This window comes from Rhinatrema bivittatum, chromosome 7 (assembly GCF_901001135.1).
Source record: "Rhinatrema bivittatum chromosome 7, aRhiBiv1.1, whole genome shotgun sequence".
NCBI classification, from domain to species: Eukaryota; Metazoa; Chordata; class Amphibia; order Gymnophiona; family Rhinatrematidae; genus Rhinatrema; species Rhinatrema bivittatum.
The window spans coordinates 70898267-70919943 of record NC_042621.1 but is presented as its reverse complement, the minus strand read 5'-3'; the positions used below and the strand labels follow the sequence as shown (position 1 = coordinate 70919943).

Below are 21677 nucleotides of genomic sequence, written 5' to 3'. Positions count from 1 at the left end.
CTCTTAAACTAGAGAGAAGCCTGAAATCTTTTTCAGTATCATTGTCGCTGGGGAGTTTTTCCCCTTGTCTGCCATAATTGTAGTGAGCATTCGGACAGTGCTAGGGTAATAGATGTGGGAAACAAGCCCTATTAGTTCTATCCAGCCAATAAGAGGACAGATTACAATTAAAGCAATTAAGCTTTCTTGTAGGGAAAGTTGCTCATCCACTTTTTTAAATTTTGTAAATGCTACCCAATCAGAGTAGAGAGAGATGGGGCGCTCTGACCAGTATTCAGTTTGTGCTCCTGAGTTTTTTTGAAATGGTGACTGCAGGCTCTTAAGGTGGCCACTCCCTCTGAATGACAGTGGAATCCTTCACTGATAGTCATCTGAAACTTTTAAGTAAAGAGATGGGCAGGGGATTGGTCACAGGCAATTAACCCATTGTATAGCCATGAGAGAAATAGCCATCTCGACAAGTTCGGTGCCAGAACTCTTGGTCAGTTTGAACAGACTCCTAAAGTACATTATTTAAACGTTTTATATGCCATCATTCCATATGAGAATCACTAATTCATAACTGTTTATAGGTAAAACATTCATAAATAAAATGTGTTGCAAGGTTGATAGACATTCAAAGAAACGGAAGTAATACAATGTAGAAACAGAGCTAGATTAAAGGGTTAGCGAGGGGGAGGATGTTCGAAGTTCTTCTGGCATGGGATTCCATAATTTTGGGCTGGCAATTGAGATCACTCTTAACTCTAGTTAGTGTTAGATGAGAGCCTTTTAAGTTTGGAATTTCTAGGAGGCCTTTGTTCTGTGATCTGAGAGTTCGTAGGGGACTGTGAGATTTAAATGTTATTCCTAGGAGATCGTTGTTCAGGTTAATGTTGTATATTATAGTTAGAACAATATAATGTATTCTTGACTGTACAGGAAGCCAATGTAGAGCCATCAGAATTGGGGTGATGAATTCAAATTTTCTTGCTCCAGATAATAGTCTAGCAGCAGCATTTTGCAATAGTTGCAGGGGTTTTAAGTGACTAGTCTGAAGACCTAGAAGTAATGAATTACAGTAGTCTAGGTTTGAGGAACTGAGATGGTGAAGCTGTTCTGAAATCTGTTTTTAATAGACGTTTCAGTCAGCTCAAAGTTCACAGGCTGGAAACCAGATCTAATCAGTTTGCTTATGTGGGCTTTCACTGTAAGTTTTTCATAGATTTGGACCCCAAGATCTTACTTAGGTTGCAGGGGTTACTTGGTAACTTCCGAGATTTATCCCTGAGGGTATAGTTTTTTTTGTGGGTTGCATCTTAACTAAATTATTTGTTTGGGGGTTCGAGTTTCCATTGAGTTAGTTTTTTTTTTATTTTTTATTTTAATCGTATCAAATTAGAGATGTTTTTTCAAATGATTTAGAGGGATATAGAATTGTAGATCATCCACATATAGGAAGAAGTTTAAACCCAGGTCTGTTAGTAATTTGCATATGGGCAGCATGTAGATATTAAATGTTGCTGATAGCGCTGATCCTTGTGGTATGCTGGTTGTGCTTTGGAAGGTGTTGGACAAGTAATTGTCAAGTTTTACTTGGAATGATCTATCTGCGAGGAAAGAGGTGAACCATTTCAGCACATTATCTATCTCGGTGTGTTTCAACTGTTGGCATAGCAGGTCATGTTCAGCAGTGTCGGGAGGCAGCTGTTCGATCAGTTAGGACTAGGCAGTATAATTTGTTTGAGTGAGAACCTCGTAAAATAGGATCAGTTAAGGATTGAAGAGTTTTGGTTGAGTGGCTATTCTAGAATCCAAATTGGTTAGGATAAAGTGTCTTCAAGATGATTTTCTAGTTGGGTAAGGACTGCTTTTCAAGTTTTTTCGCAATGAAGGTTAAGTTGGAGATCAGGTGGTAGTTATTCCAATCATCAGGTCTTCCAGATTTATTTTTTAAAATTGGTTTTATAACTGCCTCTTTTAGACCTTGGGGCATATAACCTTCCTCAAGGACAAGGTTGACTAGCTTTGTGTTTGTAGAGGTTATTGTCTGGTTTGCTTGTATTAGGGTGGCTGGAATCGGGTCAGGGGGATGTGTAACAGGTTTTAGTTTGGCTATAATTTTGTTTATCTCCAGTTTCGATACTCTGTCAAATGATGACCATTTATGATGTGCAGATAGATCTTCTCTTGCTATTTAGAGGGTAAGAATAAGTGATTTTGTTTCAGCATTTTGATTTTTTTCTGTTAGTGCTGTTGCATAATTACATGACATTTTTGTAAAATTGATGTCCATTGTACATTGTGAAGAAGGGTCTTTTAATTACTCTTAATTGTCTCAAACAAGTTTTGAGTCAAATTATTTTTGGCTGAGCACACCTTCTTTGGATTTGGCCATTGCTGAAATAGAAAAGAGAATTGTCATTCCCTTTACTGGATTCTATGGCAAAACCAGGCTTAAGAGGTGGTTATGTGCATGCCCTATAGTCAGTGGTGTGCTTTATAAAAGTTTCTAAAACCTTAAGTGAACTTGAATACTGCAACCATAGCATGATCCCAGGTTCCTTTCATTCTATCTCCTACATAATATTGGAAGTGGTTCCTCATGGATACTTCTGATGACTCCATTCAGTTGTCAAAGTACATGGCCTGCAATGTATAGTCAGGAGGGCATGCAGCTCAACCCAAAAAAGAGCAATCTCCCTTGGTAGCCCAAAACTTTGGAACTCCCGACTAAGCTCAGAACTCAACCTAAAACCTTTCAAAAAGGAGTTAAAAACGTGGTTGCTCAACAAAGCATACCAATTCACCCAATGAACAACACATCGCCCTCCAATCCAACCTCATGAATAAATGAAATTCGTCACATCTGTTTTTTTCATAAATTAAGAAATGAAACAAAAAACTGAACTAAATCCTTATACATGTTATCCCCTATGCTTAATAAGTTTGTACTTTGTAACCCTTGTTTAATCCCCATTATCCCTGTAACCTTATTTTGTAAACTGTTATGACAATGTTATTCTGACGTTTCCGAATGATGGTATATAAAACTCATTAAAAATGGTGGATGTTACTTGTAAGAGCCACATGTTCAAAATTCCCTTTGAGTCTGGACTGGATTAGCCTGGCGTTTCAGCTGAAACAAATTTTAAAGAAATCTTGTCTTTCCATCTCAAACTTTTTTTTTTTTTTATATATCCATAACAGACCAGTGGCTCCTAGACATGAGAACTGGTGTACTTTGAATTGAGTTTAATTCCCAAAAGCTTTATTATGAGCTCCTACATTACCAAGCAACAGTCTAGCTCACAGATTCAAAAGTGTCTATTCAGAGAAAAAAAAAAACCTGGTCACAAAACTGATTAAGTGGGTTTTGGCCCACTTTTGACCTATGAAAGTTAAATGCTTATTTATTGCTTTTAAATACCGACATTCTGTATTCAATCACAACGGTTTACAAGAAATAAAAATCAATCATAAAATTAAATTAAAATTACAATATTTTAGGAAAAAAGTTACAAGAATTAAAATAAAATAAACAGCATGAGATAAATCATGAATAAACGTATAACAAGTAGAAAAAAAACAAAACAAAACACATGCCTCATTCATCAGAAAAATTTAACTTCCATGCTTCTGTTTTAATGAGATTTCAGGATGGAATCTGTATATACCTTCTCCAAGCCATACTGGCTGAATGTCTTTTAGTTCCCTCAGTCTGCAAGATGCATATTCATATTGCAAAAGTGTTTGCTCTGGAAGGCCAAAACTTTCAATATAGGGCCTGGTACTACTCTTGGTGTTTACCAGGATCTTGGGTGAGACTGATCATCCTATTGAGAGAACAGAGGTTGTTCAACTTTCCTTATCTGAGCATCCTTACCTGGGTCCCAGTTCTCCTGGAATTTTGCCAGATGCCCAGCCAGATCATGTTATTGCTACAGGTACATAAGCAGCTCAGTTGGAAGAAGTGTGCTTTTCTTAAGAGGTTTTGCACCTTACTATTAAGTTTCTGAGCCCTTCCAGGTGTGGTCAAACTATCAGATTGAATATAGTTATTTTTTTCCAGATTTAGGAAATTTATCATGTATTTCTGTTCTGGGCCTAAACACCTAATTAACAGGTGGTAAACTGGGTTAGATTAATGTGGGTCTATGCTAGTTAGAATTTTGGCTTTTTCTCAGATTAGACTTAGAATGCCAGGTGACATTTTGCAGTAAAGGCAAAGATCTTTCTAGATTGGCGGCTGTCAGTTTGAACAGAAGAGAGAATCTGAACACATCCCTATAGGTTCTGATTAGCACAGAAGTGAATGAGTCTCAAATTGTGATGCCACTCTGGGTTATGAGACCAATTCAGGATTCTATTTTATTTATCCATTATATTCTGCAGTTTCCTTGCAGTTGTCCAGTGTGGATTACAATTTACATTCATGAAATAAGAGAAACAATACTAACAACCAATAGTAATTAAAATCAGTCTAAAAGTACCTCTGTACTTAAACCAGGATTCAGAATGCGCTTGCCTAATCAAAGCTTTAACCTTTTTTTTTTTTTCTAAATTTTAAATCCTGTTCCTCTTGAATATCAGCTGGTAACTTATTCCACAGATTCAGGCTTCCATCCTCATCCCCTCTTTCTGCATTTACAAAAAAAAAAGGCTGAACCCTGTCAAAAACAAAAGCTGCCCCTCTGAAGACCAATTGAAGGGGATGGGACAGACTTTGAGGGTAACTTTTATTTTTGGTGGAGTTCTGGAGGTCAGGGTGAAGTGAGTTCAGCATCCTTGGGTTTTTTTTTACTTTTTTTTTTTTTAATAAAGGGAAGGGGGATCAGGATGGTGGCTCACTTCCAGCCATTAAAAACAAAAACACATGCTGGAAGAGGATGGGAGTTATTCGGCTGCTGCAGGTAGTAACTTATTTTAGTAATGGGGAAAGCCAAAAGTCATGCAAATAAGTTAGGCCTGCATTTTTTCTGCCCAGTCTTTCCTGGATAAATTTAGCCAGGTAGTACTGAATACCTGCTCTACATGACTAAACTTCAGCTCTATCCCTGCCTTCCCATATTTTATACAGGGTGAAATTTAGCAAGTGAAAATAGAATTGTCATTTTAAAGGTTTTTGTTTAGGTAATTGAAGTTACCTGGACAAACTGCTTTGTTTTTTGTTTTAATTTGTTTTTGTTTTATTTGTGTTGTCTCTCTTAAACTGCCATAATTAAGACAAGAATGCCTGCATTTCTACTTCTTAAATGATCCATAAACACAATAAACTGCAATTCGTAATCACTTGATCTCAAGCTGAAGGTGGATAGCTTTTAGTAAACTTTGAGAAAAGCCCATTTGATAAAGTGAAGTATATTCCTATTCCTATTATAGTGCAGTATGTGTGTGTAATATAAAAATATATATTTTCTTGTTAATAAGCAGAGCTGAGTTAGCCATAAAATGTGAGCGATGATAGCACCAAAGGAATCTTTCAACTAGTAGAGCTTTTGCTCTAGTGAGCATGTGCAGGAATTTTTGCTTAGACATTGCCTTTGATCCGAGTCTTTTGTTCATCCAAGCATCAGCATAGACATGTACATCTGGTTTTTTTTTTCTATAAAATTGTCATAACCTTTGTCTTTAAAGTTTTTTCTGCCTCAGCAGCTCCCAAACTGAACCTCTCAGTGCCACTTTAAAAAAAAAAAAAAAAAAAAAAAAAAATTGTTTTTCTTCAGAATGTCCAGCAAGAAAGGCTTGAGTCAGTGGATTTGAGGACTGTTATTTGTAGAAGGAAGTGTCAGTCACCTTCTGCTATCATTTGAGATTGAACCACCACTAGACCAACTGTTGCAACTGTGGATGGATGTCCTCACAGACCCTGGAAAACAGAAGAACTGTGAAAGTTTCAGAGAAGCTCGGGCCTCATCTACCTTTCCAGGAATGGAGTTCCGCAGGAACTCCTCCAAAACATTTCCCCTGTTGGCAGAACAGGCATGATCCTCTGGGTTGAGTAGTAAAAGCCAGCATGCATTAAAGAGGCTGCACTCCGGAACAGCCAATGTTGAAAAAAAAATGCAGAGGCAGCCAAGGTTATTGATAGGAGTGGAAAGGCACATGATACCCCTGCCACTGCCAGAGCACTTTTATCTTAAAAATTATTGGACTAAGGAATACATCTCAGATCCTATTGGTTCTTCTCATTACTAATTGGGCTCAAAATTGCCCAGATATGCAAGATTTGATTCTGGTATTGGAAGAGGATTTTCTACCCCTCATGCCAGGTTAGAGGGTATGTCACCCTCTCAAACAAGTAGAAGGATTTCTTTACCTCTCTGGTAGGAAAAGATGAGGGTATTTAGCAATCTCTCCTTTCCAGGATATTTATTTATTTATTTTTATTTATTTAAGGTTTTTATATACCAGCAATCATGAAAACATATCTTGCTGGTTTACATAAAACGGGAGTGCAGTAAATACAACAAACTAGAACTGTGGTGACCGAAGGTACAGTTACATTTAACAAGGGTAGCAGAACTTGGAGAAAGGAGGAAGAGAGGAAAGAATAAATGGTAGAACAATATACAAATTAAATGCTATATACAAAAGGCATGGTTAAGGGCTGAATGTTTTGAGGAGTCATTAGATTGTGTCATTAGATTGTGTCTGGGAAAGCTTGCTTGAATAACCAAGTCTTAAGTCTTTTCCTAAAAGTTAGGAGGCAGGGCTCCTGTCTGAGATCTGTAGGAAGGGAATTCCACAGGAGAGGGCCAGCTGTGGAGGTGGCACGATCTCTTAGGGTAATGTTTGGTTGTTTTCGCGGGGGGTACTTGGAGGGAGCCTCTGTAAACATCTCTGGTAGGTCTTGACGAGTTGTATACTTGGAGAGGGATTTGTAGATCGAGGGTGGTGAGTTGATGTATAGTTTTGTAAATGACAGATATGGCTTTGTACATGATACGGAAGTGTATAGGTAACCAATGAAGCTCTTTCAGGATGGGAGATATGTGGTCTCTCTTCCTTGCCCCTGTTGAATGAGCGCTGGGTGGTTGAGAATGCATCTCAGTATCCGCAGTTCATACAGATATTCCATCAGAACGCCCGTGAGGTGGTTCTAGTCTGCAGTATTAATTCGCAATAGACTCCAGCCAATCAAAGCATGTTCACCTATACTATACTCTTTCAAGGTGCCCAAGGACCCCTCCTCAGTCACAATCTTCATTTTCATGTCCTGGATTAATATTCATTTACTTCTAAGCTCTGAAGTGGGATCTCCCCTGACCTTAATTCAGGGCCTCTGGAACACTTGTCTCCACAGGAAACTTTTCCTACTTAAGGATTTTGGACAAATTAGCAAAAGTGCTTGGAGTAAACGTGCATGAGGATATAAATCCTTGCACAAATGTTCAATTTCTCTTCGTCTAGGCAAGCCAGACCAGTGGGGTTGTGCATGCCAACCAGCAGATGGAGACAGATCAACACTCCCTGATGTCACTGTTCTGGATTCCAGTTCTGCTGTGGGATCTGAATTTGGTTTTCTCTTCTTGGCAGGTTCACAGTTTGCTCCTCTCAAAGCTATTTGCTTGTGGCTGCTCGCTTTGAGGATGATATTTGGCCTGGAAGGATCTGAGTTGCAAGCACTTTTGTGTAGAGCGCCCTTTCTTACTGATTGCAAAAGAAAGTTGCAGATTCATATTCAAATTCTGCAGGTCACTTCCAATTTTCATTTAACCCAGTCAAATTCTTTGCTTCCTTTGAGGAAGCAGAAGGATTCGAAGGACTATGCATGTCTTCATCCTTTGGATGTGAGAAGACATTTTAAGGTTACTAGTGCTTTGTTCTATATAATGGAATGCAAAAAGATGAAGCGGCCTCTTGGGCTACAGTGGCGCACTGGATCAAAGATGTCACTTTTGCGGCTTAGGTGGAGTCTGGCGCTCCCTTACCAAAGCAGTTGCAGGCTCATTCCACAAGAGTCCTAGAAGTTTTATAGGTGAACTGGATTTGGTTTTGCTTTTCGAGGTCCTATAAAGCAGCCACTTGGTCATCCTTGAATACCTTTTATAGGTGTTACTGCCTAGATGTAGGAGCCCGGGAGGAAGCATTCTTTCCTTTTTCTTGCGAGTGGCTGGGGCAGCATTCCACCCTATAAGGGAGTAACTTGGGTACATCCTGGTCTGGTCTGACTGGATGAAGAGGAAGATGAAATTGCTTCCCACCACCTTTTCTTTCCTTTCCTTTAATGCAGTCGGATCAGGCCAGAGCTCTCTATGCTACCGATATCTATCTTGGAATGTTATTCATTCTGTAATTGACAAGCAGGTGAGTTACTGCCACTTCTTAATACTGGAATTATTCCTAGTTTGGTTTTTTTTAGCCAGTGAACTTCCAGAAAAAAAAAAAGAGGAAACTTGATTTTATTGCCTCATTGGTGATGGCTTTGAACGTATCCACAGTTAGCTTGTTACAGAAATACTGGCAGGCTGGTGTCAGCATGAAGGTATATAAGAAGTGACAATCTTGTTGATCTGTCTCCATCTGCTAGTTGGTGTGCCCAATCAGGTTGGCCTGACTATGTATTAAAGGAAAGGAAGTTATTGGGTAAGAAATTTGATCATTCTAGAAACACCAGCAAAGCCAGCAGCTATCCCGGGCCATAGTATCCTATTAGAATTACAAACAATCTGAGAAATGTCTATTTCTTGTGCCCCAGTGGCAAGGAAACTTGATGTTGAAAACAGAGTACAAAAATTCCTGGTGTCTGGATTAGTGCAATTGCCCCATCAGTCAGCTGCAGTGGAATCAGCTGTTAAGAGCAAAGAAGACAAGAATATGTTCAAATAGTCTATCATGGAAGGATCAGAGTCTTAGACAATTTTGCCACAAAAAAGTTTTAAAGCGCCATGCTTAATGCTATAATTTCTGCTCACCAGTTTAGACATCTCAATAATTAAATGATTGTATGCAACAACTGAAGCTTTTCTTCTGGCCGATGAAAGCAAATCTGCATATCCTCAGCCACTGTTGTGTTCAATAATGCATATGCCATCTTATTTGTTCTATCTGAGGCATTTGATATCAGAGCACGTGATATGGCAGGCTGAGATGTCCATGAAGAGTTGGCAGATGTACCATGCCTGGGCGTTAACCTTTTTGGCAAATTTCTCAGAGAGCTCAAATTTAAAGTACAGAATGATAGTCTCCTGCAAGGCATACCTTCTATGCTTTTAAAACACCATATTTCCAGACACACCCCTTCTAGCAATTCCTGTGATACTGGATGCTGTCTCTATTTTTGAAACAGCAGTAACCTCTGCCTGGCACTCGACAGCATGAACACAGCCATAATACACAAATCCAGCCCAAGACATTTTTGATTATTTTTTTAGATTCAGCAGCCATCCTCTGCTAGGGAGAAGAATCTAGCACTACCTGGAGTGGTGCAAAATTACCAAAGATAATGGACTTCTAAGGATTGTGGAGTCTTGGATACTGCTTGCATTTCTCCGGGGTACTCGTGCTTCATCGTTCAGCCTTCAATCTGGCTCCATTTCACGCAACACATCTCCACCTGAGGAGTTGCCGCTCCTCAAACAGTAGGCAATAGACCCGGTTCCTCCACATCACCATGGCCAGGGTTTCTACTCCTGCTACTTTCTTACCCCCAAGAAATCTGAGGGTAAGGACCCTTGTATTTAAGAAGCCTGAACAAGCATATACTTCAGGAGAAATTCAAAATGAATTCACACAGTCCTCCCCTTCATCAAGAAGAAGGTGGGGATGTGCACTCTTGATATAAAAGATGCTTATGCCCATATCCCCATCCCTCCCTCCCACTGGTACTACCTACACTTAACGATAGATTTTCCCACTATTAATACAAAGTGCTCTCCTTTGGCCTATCAGCACCGAAGTCTTCAAGTGCCTAGCTTTAGTAGCAGCTTATGTACACGTTGGGGCATCCAATACGTCTGTTATTCATGACTGGCTTGTGACAGCAGAATTCAATATAGTTCCTGCAATCACTAGGCTTCCTGGTGAATTTCAAGAAAGTCTCTAATGCCTTCCCAGGAAATCCAATTGTGTGTGGATAGATTCTCTACAGGAGAGAGCTTTTCTTCTGTTAGATCTAGCAAAGCCGTGAGGAATATAAAACAAAGAAGCCTAAGTCCTCAAATATTTTATTGAAGAGGCAATATTCCAGTGAATGCCCAACTCAAGGCCTGAGTTTCGCCCAACCGTGGGCTGCTTCAGGGGCTGTTCATGACAGATTGTCAATTGCCAGGAAACAGTACAGTTATCTCATACCTATCTCATCCATTAATGTGAAATCATTGAACGAGGAAGTTATCCAATTGGTTTATGAAGACACTTCAAAAGTTGTGTAACACAGGTATATTCAAAATTGATTGAAATTGCTCCAGATTACACAATGTTATGGTTTAAAACTGAGGAAAGGTTGTCACCATACAACGTGTGCTTGATGCTGTTCTAAAGAAAACTTTTCTTTTCTTTAGAACAGGGTCATGAACAGCCCCTGAAGCAGCCTCTTCAATAACATAGTTCTGAGGACCTCGGCTTCTTTGTTTATATTCCTTCTGTTAGATCAGGCACACGTTCCCTGGTCTCTAATCTACAGACTTCTGAATACAAATCACTCCCCAGTCAGGGACCTGCTGATTTGTTCTTGGCCACCTGGTGGCAACATTTCACATAGTTCATTTACCTGCTTTCACATACAGTGAGGCCTTCATGTCCAATAGGACCAGTTAACATAGCCCTTAACACCAAGGTGGAAATCTCAACAGCAATGACAAGATATTTTGATGGCTAAGACTCTCTTTGCTTCTTCAGGAAGGAGCACTATTATGTCTACCTCCTCACCAAGTAACGTTGGCAATGGATGTCTCCACAAGGGGTTTGGGGGCTCACAATGGCCTATTTTGAGCTTGATGAATATGGTCATTCCAAGAGAAACAATTTCAGATCAGTTTTCTTGTGTGATCAGATGCCCTCTATCAACTCTCACCTCCTCTAGGGAAAGAACATTCTCATTCAAATGGATAATCAAGTCACCATGATCTATGTGAGCAAGAAAGAATTAAAGGTATGGGAACAGGCATGCAAACATCAAGCTGTCTTGTAAGCAGCCTACCTTCCAGGGATCTCCAAAATGCTGGCAGATTGCCTCAGCAGTTTTTCAACGACAAGTGATATCAAGCAATCAACAGCCAACAGACTTTAATCTTTGGAGATTTCCAGCAATTGATCTATTTGCATCAGAGCAAACTCAGATCAGCTCAGGATGGTTTTCTGCTAGACTGGAATGCAGATCTTATGTATGCTTTTCCACCCATAGCCAGAATGGTGCAAAATGTGCTCAGACTGGGCCCATCTGATCTTCATAGCTCCAGCATGGCCCAGACGAGACTGATTTGTATATCTAATTTAGCTCTCTAGTCATCCTTTTATATCTCTTGGGTCAGATCCATCTTTACTAACTCAAGAGGCATCTGCCAGGAAACTATCGAGTAGAATAGCTTATGCTTTAAATGGAAAAGGTTCTCCCCATGAAGTCAATGCAACAGCTTGGATCCTTTTGCATGCAAATCCAAACAGTTAGTAAATTATTTGTACTTTCTGATTCAGTAAGAATACATTTTAGTGCTATAGCCACTTGCCATGTTCAATCTGAGGGTAAGCCTATCTCCATTCATCCATTAGTTTCCAAATTCATGAAAGGCTTTAGCATACAAAACCTCCCTTTCATGGGATCTGAATGTGGCTTTGACACAACTGATGAAGCTGCCATTGAACCTTTTGGAATCTGCTTCTCAAGTTTCTAACATGGAAAGTAATATTCCTTGTAGCAATAACCTCAGCCAGAAGAGTGGGCAAACTTCAAGCTTAGGTTGTTGACCTTATATGCAGTTCTTCCACAATGAAGTAGTGCTCCTCACCCACCCCAAGTTCTACCTGAAATTGTCAGCTTTCCATATTATTCAAGCCATCATGCTACCTACATTCTTTCTGAGGCTAAACACACATTTTTATTTTAATAAAATTTATAAATCGCTTTACTATAAAATCTTTCAAAGTTATATACATTTAAATATAAAACAAAACATAAAGCCAATATTAAAACAAACACTAAACATAAGTAATATACAGTGCCATCTCTTCAGGACTAGACTATCTTAATTTCCATTGCAAATGAAGTCAAGAAAGCTCTAAACACCTTAGATTGTAAATGAGCAATGGCTTACAACAAGAGAAGAACTCTGCCACATCGTCAGGTTTCTGTTGTTCATATCTCATGATCATAACAGATGGCATAGAAATGACCGTTGTCCAATTGGCTATCAGACTGCATTATTTTGTTATATATTAGCAAATGACATTGAGTCAAATTAGAGCCATGCGGCATCAGTGGCTCATTTGCGAGCCATACCACTTAAATCTACAAAGATGCAACATGGTTGTTGGTGCACATCTTTGTGACCCGTAAGTCTGGGCAGTCTCTCAGAGTGATAGTAAATTCAGTGAGGTCTAGGTTGTTTAAAACATAAGAATATAAGGTTTGCCATACTGGGTCAGACCAAAGGTCCATCAGGCACAGTATCCTGTTTCCAGCAATGGTCCCTGGGATGAGCAGTGGATTTCCCCAAGACCATCATAATGATTTATGAACTTCTCTTCGAGGAACTTGTCCAAGTCTTTTTTTAAACCCAAATACAGTAATCTTTTACCACATTCTTTGGCAACGAGTTCAAGTTTATACATTGAGTAAAAAAATATATATATTTTTTCCTATTTCTTAAATGTATTACCTAGAAACTTCATTGCGTGATCCCTAGTCTTTGTATTTTTTTGAAAGAGTAAACTGATTTGCATTTACCCTTTCCAGTGTACCCTATTTATAGACCTCTATTTTATCACTCTTCAGCTGTCTCTTCTCCAAGCTGAAGTGCCCTAACCTTTTTAACCTTTCCGGTTAGGGGAATAGTTGCATCCCCTTTATCATTTTGGTCACCTTTCTCTATCTTTTCTAATTCTCTATCTTTTTGGGATGCAGTGACCAGAATTGCACACAATACTTGAGATGCTGTCGTGCCATGGAACAAACATTTTCTGTTTTGTATATTAAATACTCCACTGCAGCTCTCAGTTTAGGATTCCTCACATGTAATGACTAATTCAGCTCTGCTTATCGATAGAAAAAGTAAGTTTGCTTACTGTAAACTGTTTTTTGTACACAGCAGTCTGAATTAGCCAGAGTAAATATCCACTCTCCTCTCTTGAGTGTCAACTACACTAGCTAGAGTTAGCTCTCAAATGAGGAGGGGGCTCATGAGGCAATGTCCAAGCAGGAATTCCCACACATTCAGTAGAACAAAATCTCTTCTAAGAGAGAGAGAGAGAGAGGTCCATTCAGTGCCACACGTAAAGGCTAATTCACCCGGTTATCTACAGAAAATACCATTGGTAAGCAAACTTGCTAAACATCTGTATATGTTAGCATTATTGTTTAGGACTGCTAGACTAGAATAGAAAAATGGAGAAACTATTACAATTTTTTATAAGTGTAGTATTGCCCTTGTGAGAAAATATTCTGATCCTTCCCACTGCTCAAAACTTTCATGGCATTTGCTTTCCCTCATTACATTTTTACCATAATTCTCTATTTTTTTTTCAAAAAATACCTGATTCTAAAACCTTTGGCAATTAGGCCAACTTGAGTTTGTTTTTACTGAAGTTATCTGAGTTAATGCATATATAAACTTTAGTGCACTTTTCAATATATATGCATTCTATATTATGTATGGTTTTATTTAGATTGCTAATTTTTATAACCATGCTGTTATGAAGATGTACTTACCCAATTTTCCTTTAACTTAAGGGATGTCTGGCCCAAAGGGTAAACCACCTCCACTTCTGGCAGCTCCTTCTAAAAGACCTGGTCTTCTGGGATTTTCACCGGGTCAACCTGCAAAACGGCCTTTGCTTGGTGACAAACCTGGCCTCCTTCCAACTCCAGGTGAGCAAACCAGTTGGTAGATAAGCTATAATTTAATGTCGTCATTACTAAAAGAGTAGTGGACTATAATAATCTAGCAAGTTCTAGAATCTAGAGCCATTAACTTTTTACCAGAGGACAATAATGTTAAATTGTTGAGTGAAATGGGTTAGAAACTGAGTGATAGACAACCTAGCATAATGGTAAATGGAGTTTGCTTTAAGGAAAGAGGATCATCAGAGAAGAGCTTAAGGGTCCAGTTCTGTGAAAGCTTTCTGTAAGTGATAGTGCAGAAGTTGATAGGAAAGATTTTTCTTTTTGCAGATAATGCATAGGTCTGTAATATGGTGGACACTCCAGATGGAGTCAAAAAAAATAAAAACCGGGATCTAAGAACTTGGGATTGGTCAAGAGTTTGGCAAGTAAGATATAATGCTGAAAAGCATTAAGTCATGTATTTGAGGAGCAGAAGCCCCCGAGTAGCAGTAGAAGACGGGTGAGGTACTGAAGTGCAGCAGTTGGAGAGCTCCAAGTGATTGTCTTATGGTCTCAAGATATCAAGAGTGAAAAGAGTTGGAAGAATGTTGGAGTGCATAGGGAAAGATATTACGAGTAGGGATAAAAGTGATAATGCTTCTGCACAGGTCACTTTTGAAACCTCATCTGGAGAATTCTATTCAATTTTGGAGGCAGTATCTCTCAAAGATATAAACAAAATACATGTCTTTCGAAGGCTTTACAAAAGTGATGCAGAGGCTACATCATATTTCTTATGAAATGAGACTCAAGGGCCTATACTCTAGAAGAAAGGGCAGTGATTCCCCCTTGACACTGAAAACCAGACAAGACCAGGGAGACTGATCATTTGGCTGTTCCCATCCAGAGAGTGAAGAGTTCCATCTCTGGTTCAGGCAATGCAGAGCTTTAATGTGCATTGTGTGTAGGCCAAGAAGCATTGGTCTGTTGATGCAGAATGTTGGGAGTGGGAATATTCTTGTAGGAGTCTTGAATCCCCTAAAGGGTTCTCATATGGAGGAGAGCTTATCCTCTCTGCAATCCTGGATATTGTGACAGTCTTAGGGTCCAGCAGACACATGCTCTCTCTGAGGCTTTGTCTGTTAGCTGATTAAGGTCCCAGTCCACACCCCCAGCATACCAGTTGGGCTTAGGCTTAGGCTCAAAATACTCCTAGGTATGATTATAGATCTGATGACATCAATAGTTCTCTCCTTGGACCCCTTTTCTCCACAGAAGAGAGAATCTCTCCTTGAGGACCTCTCCTTTGACAATTTTTGTCAAGAGAATGGTGTAGGCCATTCTCTTTGTAGCAAAAGGAGGAAGAGTCCATTGCATTGATGCTTGATAGTCCTCCATTTTGTGGAAACACCTCCCACCAAGGATATCTTGGCTCTGGCCATCCATGAAATTCTTGAGCAGGCACAGATGTGTGGGAGAGTCTCTCTCTAAAGTTAGTTAATAAGATGGACATACCATGTCCAAAAGGCTCCTGTATTTGAGAAGCAGCAGTTGCCTCACCAATTGGTGTTGGTCAAATCTGCTCTCAAGAAGACATGTTCTGTTCGTACCCTGTATCAGTTGGGTGTATGGGTTTATGCATCCCTACCAGCAGATGGAGGCAGAGAACAAATCTTTGAGGCACTGCTACATAAGAGTGCTACCTGCAATCCCTCAGTATTTCTCTGTTTCCAGCAGATGGTAGAGGTGTAAAGTCTGGAGTTACCAAAAAAGAATAGTTAGAAGATTTGGTTCCCTGAGGTGTTAGATTCCTTCGTGGGCCATCCCTCAGGTGGAGTAGGGTGAGCGGGGGGCTGGTAACCCTTGGTTTGACTTGGCCGCCCTTGACAGGGGGAAGTCGATTAGCCAGGGGTCCTGGTTCCACCACCCTCTCTAGGCCCTTCACTCCCTCTGTCTCCTCAGCTTGTGGCCTCCAGAAGTAGGGAAGTTCTTATGTTCCCTTCCCTTTTTCTTTCCTGGCCAGATCAGGTATGTCTTTTTTGAAAAAAAAAAAAAAAAGTCAAGAGCAAAAGAAGAGGAGAGGTAGGACTGAGCCAGCGGGTAAGTGCAGTGTTTCTCTGCTGGGAGGGAGCAGGCTAAATTCTTTGCTTGTCGGAGCTGGGTGCTGAGTATTTCAGCATCGGGGAGTGCTCTGCATCGGCAGCTGCTATTTTTTAAGCCCGACTGAGCCAGCATACTGGAACCCATGCAGCAAAAATGTGAAGGCAGCTGGGCAGGCTCTGGGGACTCCAGGGTCAGAGGAGCCAGTGGCCATTTTGGCAGCACATGCTGAAGTGCAGGCTGCTGTTTCTGAGCCCTGGGACTCCCCTACTATGCTTTTTTCTAGTGGGAAAGGACCCTGCTGGTGGCAGGGGACTGGGAGAGGCTCGAGAGGAAGCGGATCAGTACTCTTCCTTCTTGGACCCGGAGGCATTTTCCACGGGTTTTGTTGTTCTCCTTCATAAGGCTTATTTAGCCAGAAAGGAGTTAGGGGGAAAGAGACCCTTATCGAAGAAGACTAGAGAGCCGGTGGAGTCAGGAGGGATCCTGTGCATGTTGGAATTCATCCGAGCCCCGGAGGAAGAAGATTTGGCAAAGGGTACGGATGATCATGATCAGCTGCAAGGGGGTCTGGTGGGGCCGGACAAGGACCCTGTTAGTGCCCTGAGGGATCTGGTGCAGGATCCAGATCAGGACCCTGTGGATGCGTTGGGGGATCCAATGCAGGATCCGGGTGCCCAAGATCGGGATGTGGTTCCGGTCACAGAAGGTGATGACCCCTGAGTGGTCCTTCTGCTCCGGAGGGAGGAACTGTGTCCATTGATTCCCCAGATGCCGGAGGAGCTCAAGATTTAAGCCGACCAGAAGGATTCAGACGAGAGGGAGCAATTTTAGATCTAATTCTCAGTGGAGCACAGGATTTGGTGAGAGAGGTAACAGTGGCAGGGCCGCTTGGCAGTAGTTATCATAATATGATCAAATTTGAATTAATGACTGGAAGGGGGACAGTAAGCAAATCCACGGCTCTTGTGCTAAACTTTCAAAAGGAAAACTTTGATATAATGAGAAAAATAGAAGAAAAATGAAAGGAGCAGCTACAAAGGTAAAAAATGTGCAAGAAGCGTGGACATTGTTTTAAAAAAAAAAAAAAAAAAAAAAACCATCCTAGAAGCACAGTCCAGATGTATTGCACACATTAAGAAAGGTGGAAAGAAGGCAAAACGATTAACAGCATGGTTAAAAGGGGAGGTGAAAGAGGCTATTTTAGCCAAAAAATCTTCATTCAAAAATTGGGAGGAGGATCCAATAGAAGAAAATAGGATAATGCATTGGCAAGTTAAATGTAAGATATTGATAAGACAGGCTAAGAGAGAATTTGAAAAGAAGTTTGCCGTAGAGGCAAAAACTCAGTAAAAACTTTAAAAAATATATATCCGAAGCAGCCTGTGAGGGAGTCAATTGGACTGTTAGATGATCGAGGGGTTAAAGGGGCACTTAGCTGATAAGGCCATCACGGAAAGATTACATTATTTCTTCAGTGTTTACTGAAGAAGATGTTGGGGAGGTACCTGTACCAGAGAAGGTTTTAATGGGTAATGATTCAGATGGACTGAATCAAATCACGGTGAACCTAGAAGATGTGGTAGGCCTGATTGACAAACTGAAGAGTAGTAAATCACCTGGACTGGATGGTATACACCCCAGAGTTCTGAAGGAACTAAAAAATGAAATTTCAGACCTATTAGTAAACATTTGTAACTTATCATTAAAATCATCCATTGTACCTGAAGACTGGAGGATAGCTAATGTAACCCCAATATTTAAAAAGGGCTCTAGGGGCGATCCGGGAAACTAGACCGGTTAGCCTGACTTCAATGCCAGGAAAAATAGTGGAAAGTGTTCCTAATATCAAAATCACAGAACATATAGAAAGACATGGTTTAATGGAACAAAGTCAGCATGGCTTTACCCAGGGCAAGTCTTGCCTCACAAATCTGCTTCACGTTTTTGAAGGAGTTAATAAGCATGTGGATAAAGGTGAACCAGTAGATGTAGTATACTTGGATTTTCAGAAGGCATTTGAGAAAGTTCCTTATGAGAGCCTTCTAGGAAAAGTAAAAAGTCATGGGATAGGTGGCGATGTCCTTTTGTGGATTGCAAACTGGCTAAAAGACAGGAAACAGAGTAGGATTAAATGGACAATTTTCTCAGTGGAAGGGAGTGGGCAGTGAAGTGCCTCGGGGATCTGTATTGGGACCCTTACTTTTTAATATATTTATAAATGATCTGGAAAGAAATACGACGAGTGAGGCAATCAAATTTGCAGATGATACAAAATTGTTCAGAGTAGTTAAATCACAAGCAGATTGTGATAAATTGCAAGAAGACCTTGTGAGACTGGAAAATTGGGCATCCAAATGGCAGATGAAATTTAATGTGGATAAGTGCAAGGTGATGCACATAGGGAACAATAACCCATGCTATAATTACACAATGTTGGGTTCCATATTAGGTGCTACAACCCAAGAAAGAGATCTAGGCGTCATAGTGGGTAACACATTGAAGTCGTCAGTTCAATGTGCTGCGGCAGTCAAAAAAGCAAAAAATGTTGGGAATTATTAGAAAGGGAATTGTGAATAAAACGGAAAATGTCATAATGCCTCTGTCTCGCTCCATGGTGAGACCGCACCTTGAATATTGTGTACAATTCTGGTCGCCACATCTCAAAAAAGATATAATTGCGATAGAGAAGGTACAGAGACGGGCTACCAAAATAAGGGGAATGGAACAGCTCCCCTATGAGGAAAGACTAAAGAGGTTAGGACTTTTCAGCTTGGAGAAGAGACGGCTGAGGGGGGATATGATAGAGTTTTAAAATCATGAGAGGTCTAGAACGGGTAGATGTGAATCGGTTATTTACTCTTTCGGATAATAGACTAGGGGGCACTCCATGAAGTTAGCATGGGGCACATTTAAAACTAATCGGAGAAAGTTCTTTTTTTACTCAACGCACAATTAAACTCTGGAATTTGTTACCAGAGTATGTGGTTAGTGCAGTTAGTATAGCTGTGTTTAAAAAAAGATGTGGTTAGTGCAGTTAGTGTAGCTGTGTTTAAAAAAGGATTGGATAAGTTCTTGGAGGAGAAGTCCACTACCTGCTATTAATTAAGTTGACTTAGAAAAAAACAACTGCTATTACTAGCAATGGTAATATGGAATAGACTTAGTTTTTGGGTACTTGCCAGGTTCTTATGGCCTGGATTGGCCACTGTTGGAAACAGGATGCTGGGCTTGATGGACCTTTGGTCTGACCCAGTATGGCATGTTCTTATGTTCTAAGAAGTGAACCCACTCCTGGAGGGATTGCGGGGACCCCCCTACAGCATTCCCATTGCCGAAGCAGGTGAAGATGTTAGTGGGTTGGGAGTGGTAATCTTCTGAGGCGGGTCTGACAGCGAGGCCTATGGGGAAGCTATAGAGATATACAGAAGCTATAGAGAGATACAGAATAATACAATAAAACAAATTAGATTGGCATTTCATTTATTAAAAACATGCATTTATTAAAAACATGCATTGGCCAAAGTCGTCTTTTTCCTGTATGTTTGTCTTAACCAGATTGTAAACGCTCTAGAGAAGGGACTGTCTTATGGGTATCTGTATAGCATTGCATATGTCTTGTAGTGCTATAAAAATGATTATGATCCATAATGTAGAGGCTCAAGGCTGCAGTCTGAAGTCAGTAGCCCTCTCTTCCCCCAAGTCCTTATTGATAGGTCTCACACTATCTTAAGACTAGTACCTTTATCCATAGGAAAAAGATGCAGGTGGTCACAAAGCAGGGGACGTTGATGTAATTGTTTCTGTGCTCTTGTAAACTGATGAAATTATTTCCTGTCTTCAGAGCACTTATTGTGGGTGGTGTAAATCCCATGTACAATATTATAGTTGTAGAAAATCACATTTATTGCAGCATTTCAGCTTAGTTGAGGTTTTCCAGCAAGGATAAACTTCCTTAATCTGGTGCAAATTGATGTAGTTGAGTTTTCACAACTCATTAACTGATAGCTATTTCTTTTTTTTTCTTTCATTTCCAGAAGTACTAGATTCTGGTTGGCTCCCTCCTTCAGGAGCACGCAGTCTGCTTTTGGAGAGGTCTCCAGGTTAGTATGGTATGGTTGGGGCAAGTGAGAAGGGTGGAGGGAGAGGAGTAAAGGAAAGAAGAAAATTTGCATTTTTCTTATGTAGGGTTTTTTCCCTTCAGGTTACTTAGTAGTTATATATGTGTGTTATAGAAATGGCAACAAAAAGACCATATAGGCTAACTAGCTTGCCCACCCACAAGAACTGTTCATCTCTACAATCCTTACCACTCCCAAATAAATCCCCCCTGTATCCTTTGCTTTCTTGAATTCAGATACTGGCCTTGTCTGCACCACCTCTACTGAAAGGCTGTTCCATGCAGTCGCCACCCTTTGTGTAAATAAATATTTTCTAAGATTATTCCCTTCACCCTCGTTCCAGAGCCACCTTTCAGGTAGAAGCTAGTCCCCCCATATCTTTTAGAATGAAGGCCATTGACCATCCTCTGGACAGATTTCATCCAGTTTATATCCTTCGGAAGGGGTGGTCTCAAGAACTGACTTCAGTATTCCAAATGAGATCTCACTAGTGGCGACTTCACTGTACTCTTGTTTTCTCAATATAGAAAATGCATTCATCTTATTATCCTTTATTTTTCTTTTCCTTGGTAGCTGTTACTGTGCCGCACCAGCGACCAGCTAAACCAAAAGCTTTGCTCAGCTAAGAAGAAACTGCAGACTGATTTGTATTGAATTATGTGAAACGTTGTTAGTCCTCAACCAGCCCAGCCAAGTGTGAAAAATTTTGTTTACTAGTGTATACTGCAACGGGGAAACTACATTGTATGAATGTTTATGTTATAATGTACATTCCTATGGGAGCATTTTAAATCTGGGGAGACGTTTCCATCTTATTAAAGAAAAAAAAACTTTCTTAAAGGTGAGTTGTGTAGATTGTCAGGTCTCTTAAGTTAGCACTCAAGGGACTGTACACAGTGACAGAATAAACTACTTGTTTTACACATCTGTTGACTCTGATTGCTTTGTGCTTCTGTGTCGATATGCTGAGAAGGATTTTTCACCCTCCTTTTGTCTCTTCTTATCCCAAGTTAATAGAAGGGCTAATTGGAAACTTAATGTAGTCTCTTAGCCGGATGATCATAAGCTATGAATTACTATTGTGATTAATACCTTTATTTTTCTCCCACTTCAGAGAGTACAATTATTTTTGTTGCGTCAAGTCATTCCGAGCAAGTTTGCTCTTCTCACCTTTTCCACACTGAAGGTGAGATGTCTCCACAGTTCCACTTTTAATAATTCAGAATCTTATTAGGAATGTCACCATATTAACTGTGATCCTGGGCATGTTTTTTGCAGTTTCTTAGCTATGTAACAGCTGGATGTAGGTCATCACGTATTGTGAATTCCCAGTGTTTTTAAATAGCAGGAGAACACGATGCTGTGTTCAGCTCTGGAAATCTGATTGCAGTGAGCAAAAGATTTTCTAAACGATGCTCACAAGCTGCAACAGTTTTCTCTGTCACTTAAACTAATTATCTTAAATCAGAACCTGGAGTTTCTCATTTAAAGCCTTT

General features: G+C 40.2%; 1 protein-coding gene across 8 annotated transcripts in view; it reads left to right on the top strand.

Moving 5' to 3' along the window:
- Positions 1–21106, top strand: part of LOC115095174 (nuclear receptor coactivator 5-like) — a 96600-nt gene extending 75494 nt beyond the window's left edge. For all 8 annotated transcript variants that reach the window (XM_029608499.1, XM_029608495.1, XM_029608498.1 and 5 more), the window contains 3 exons: positions 13868–14005; positions 20098–20163; positions 20755–21106. In XM_029608499.1, coding sequence (XP_029464359.1) covers positions 13868–14005; positions 20098–20163; positions 20755–20807 — 257 coding nt within the window. In that variant the 3' untranslated portion in view covers positions 20808–21106. The remainder of the gene's footprint in view (positions 1–13867; positions 14006–20097; positions 20164–20754) is intronic.
- The last annotated feature ends 571 nt before the right edge of the window (positions 21107–21677 follow it).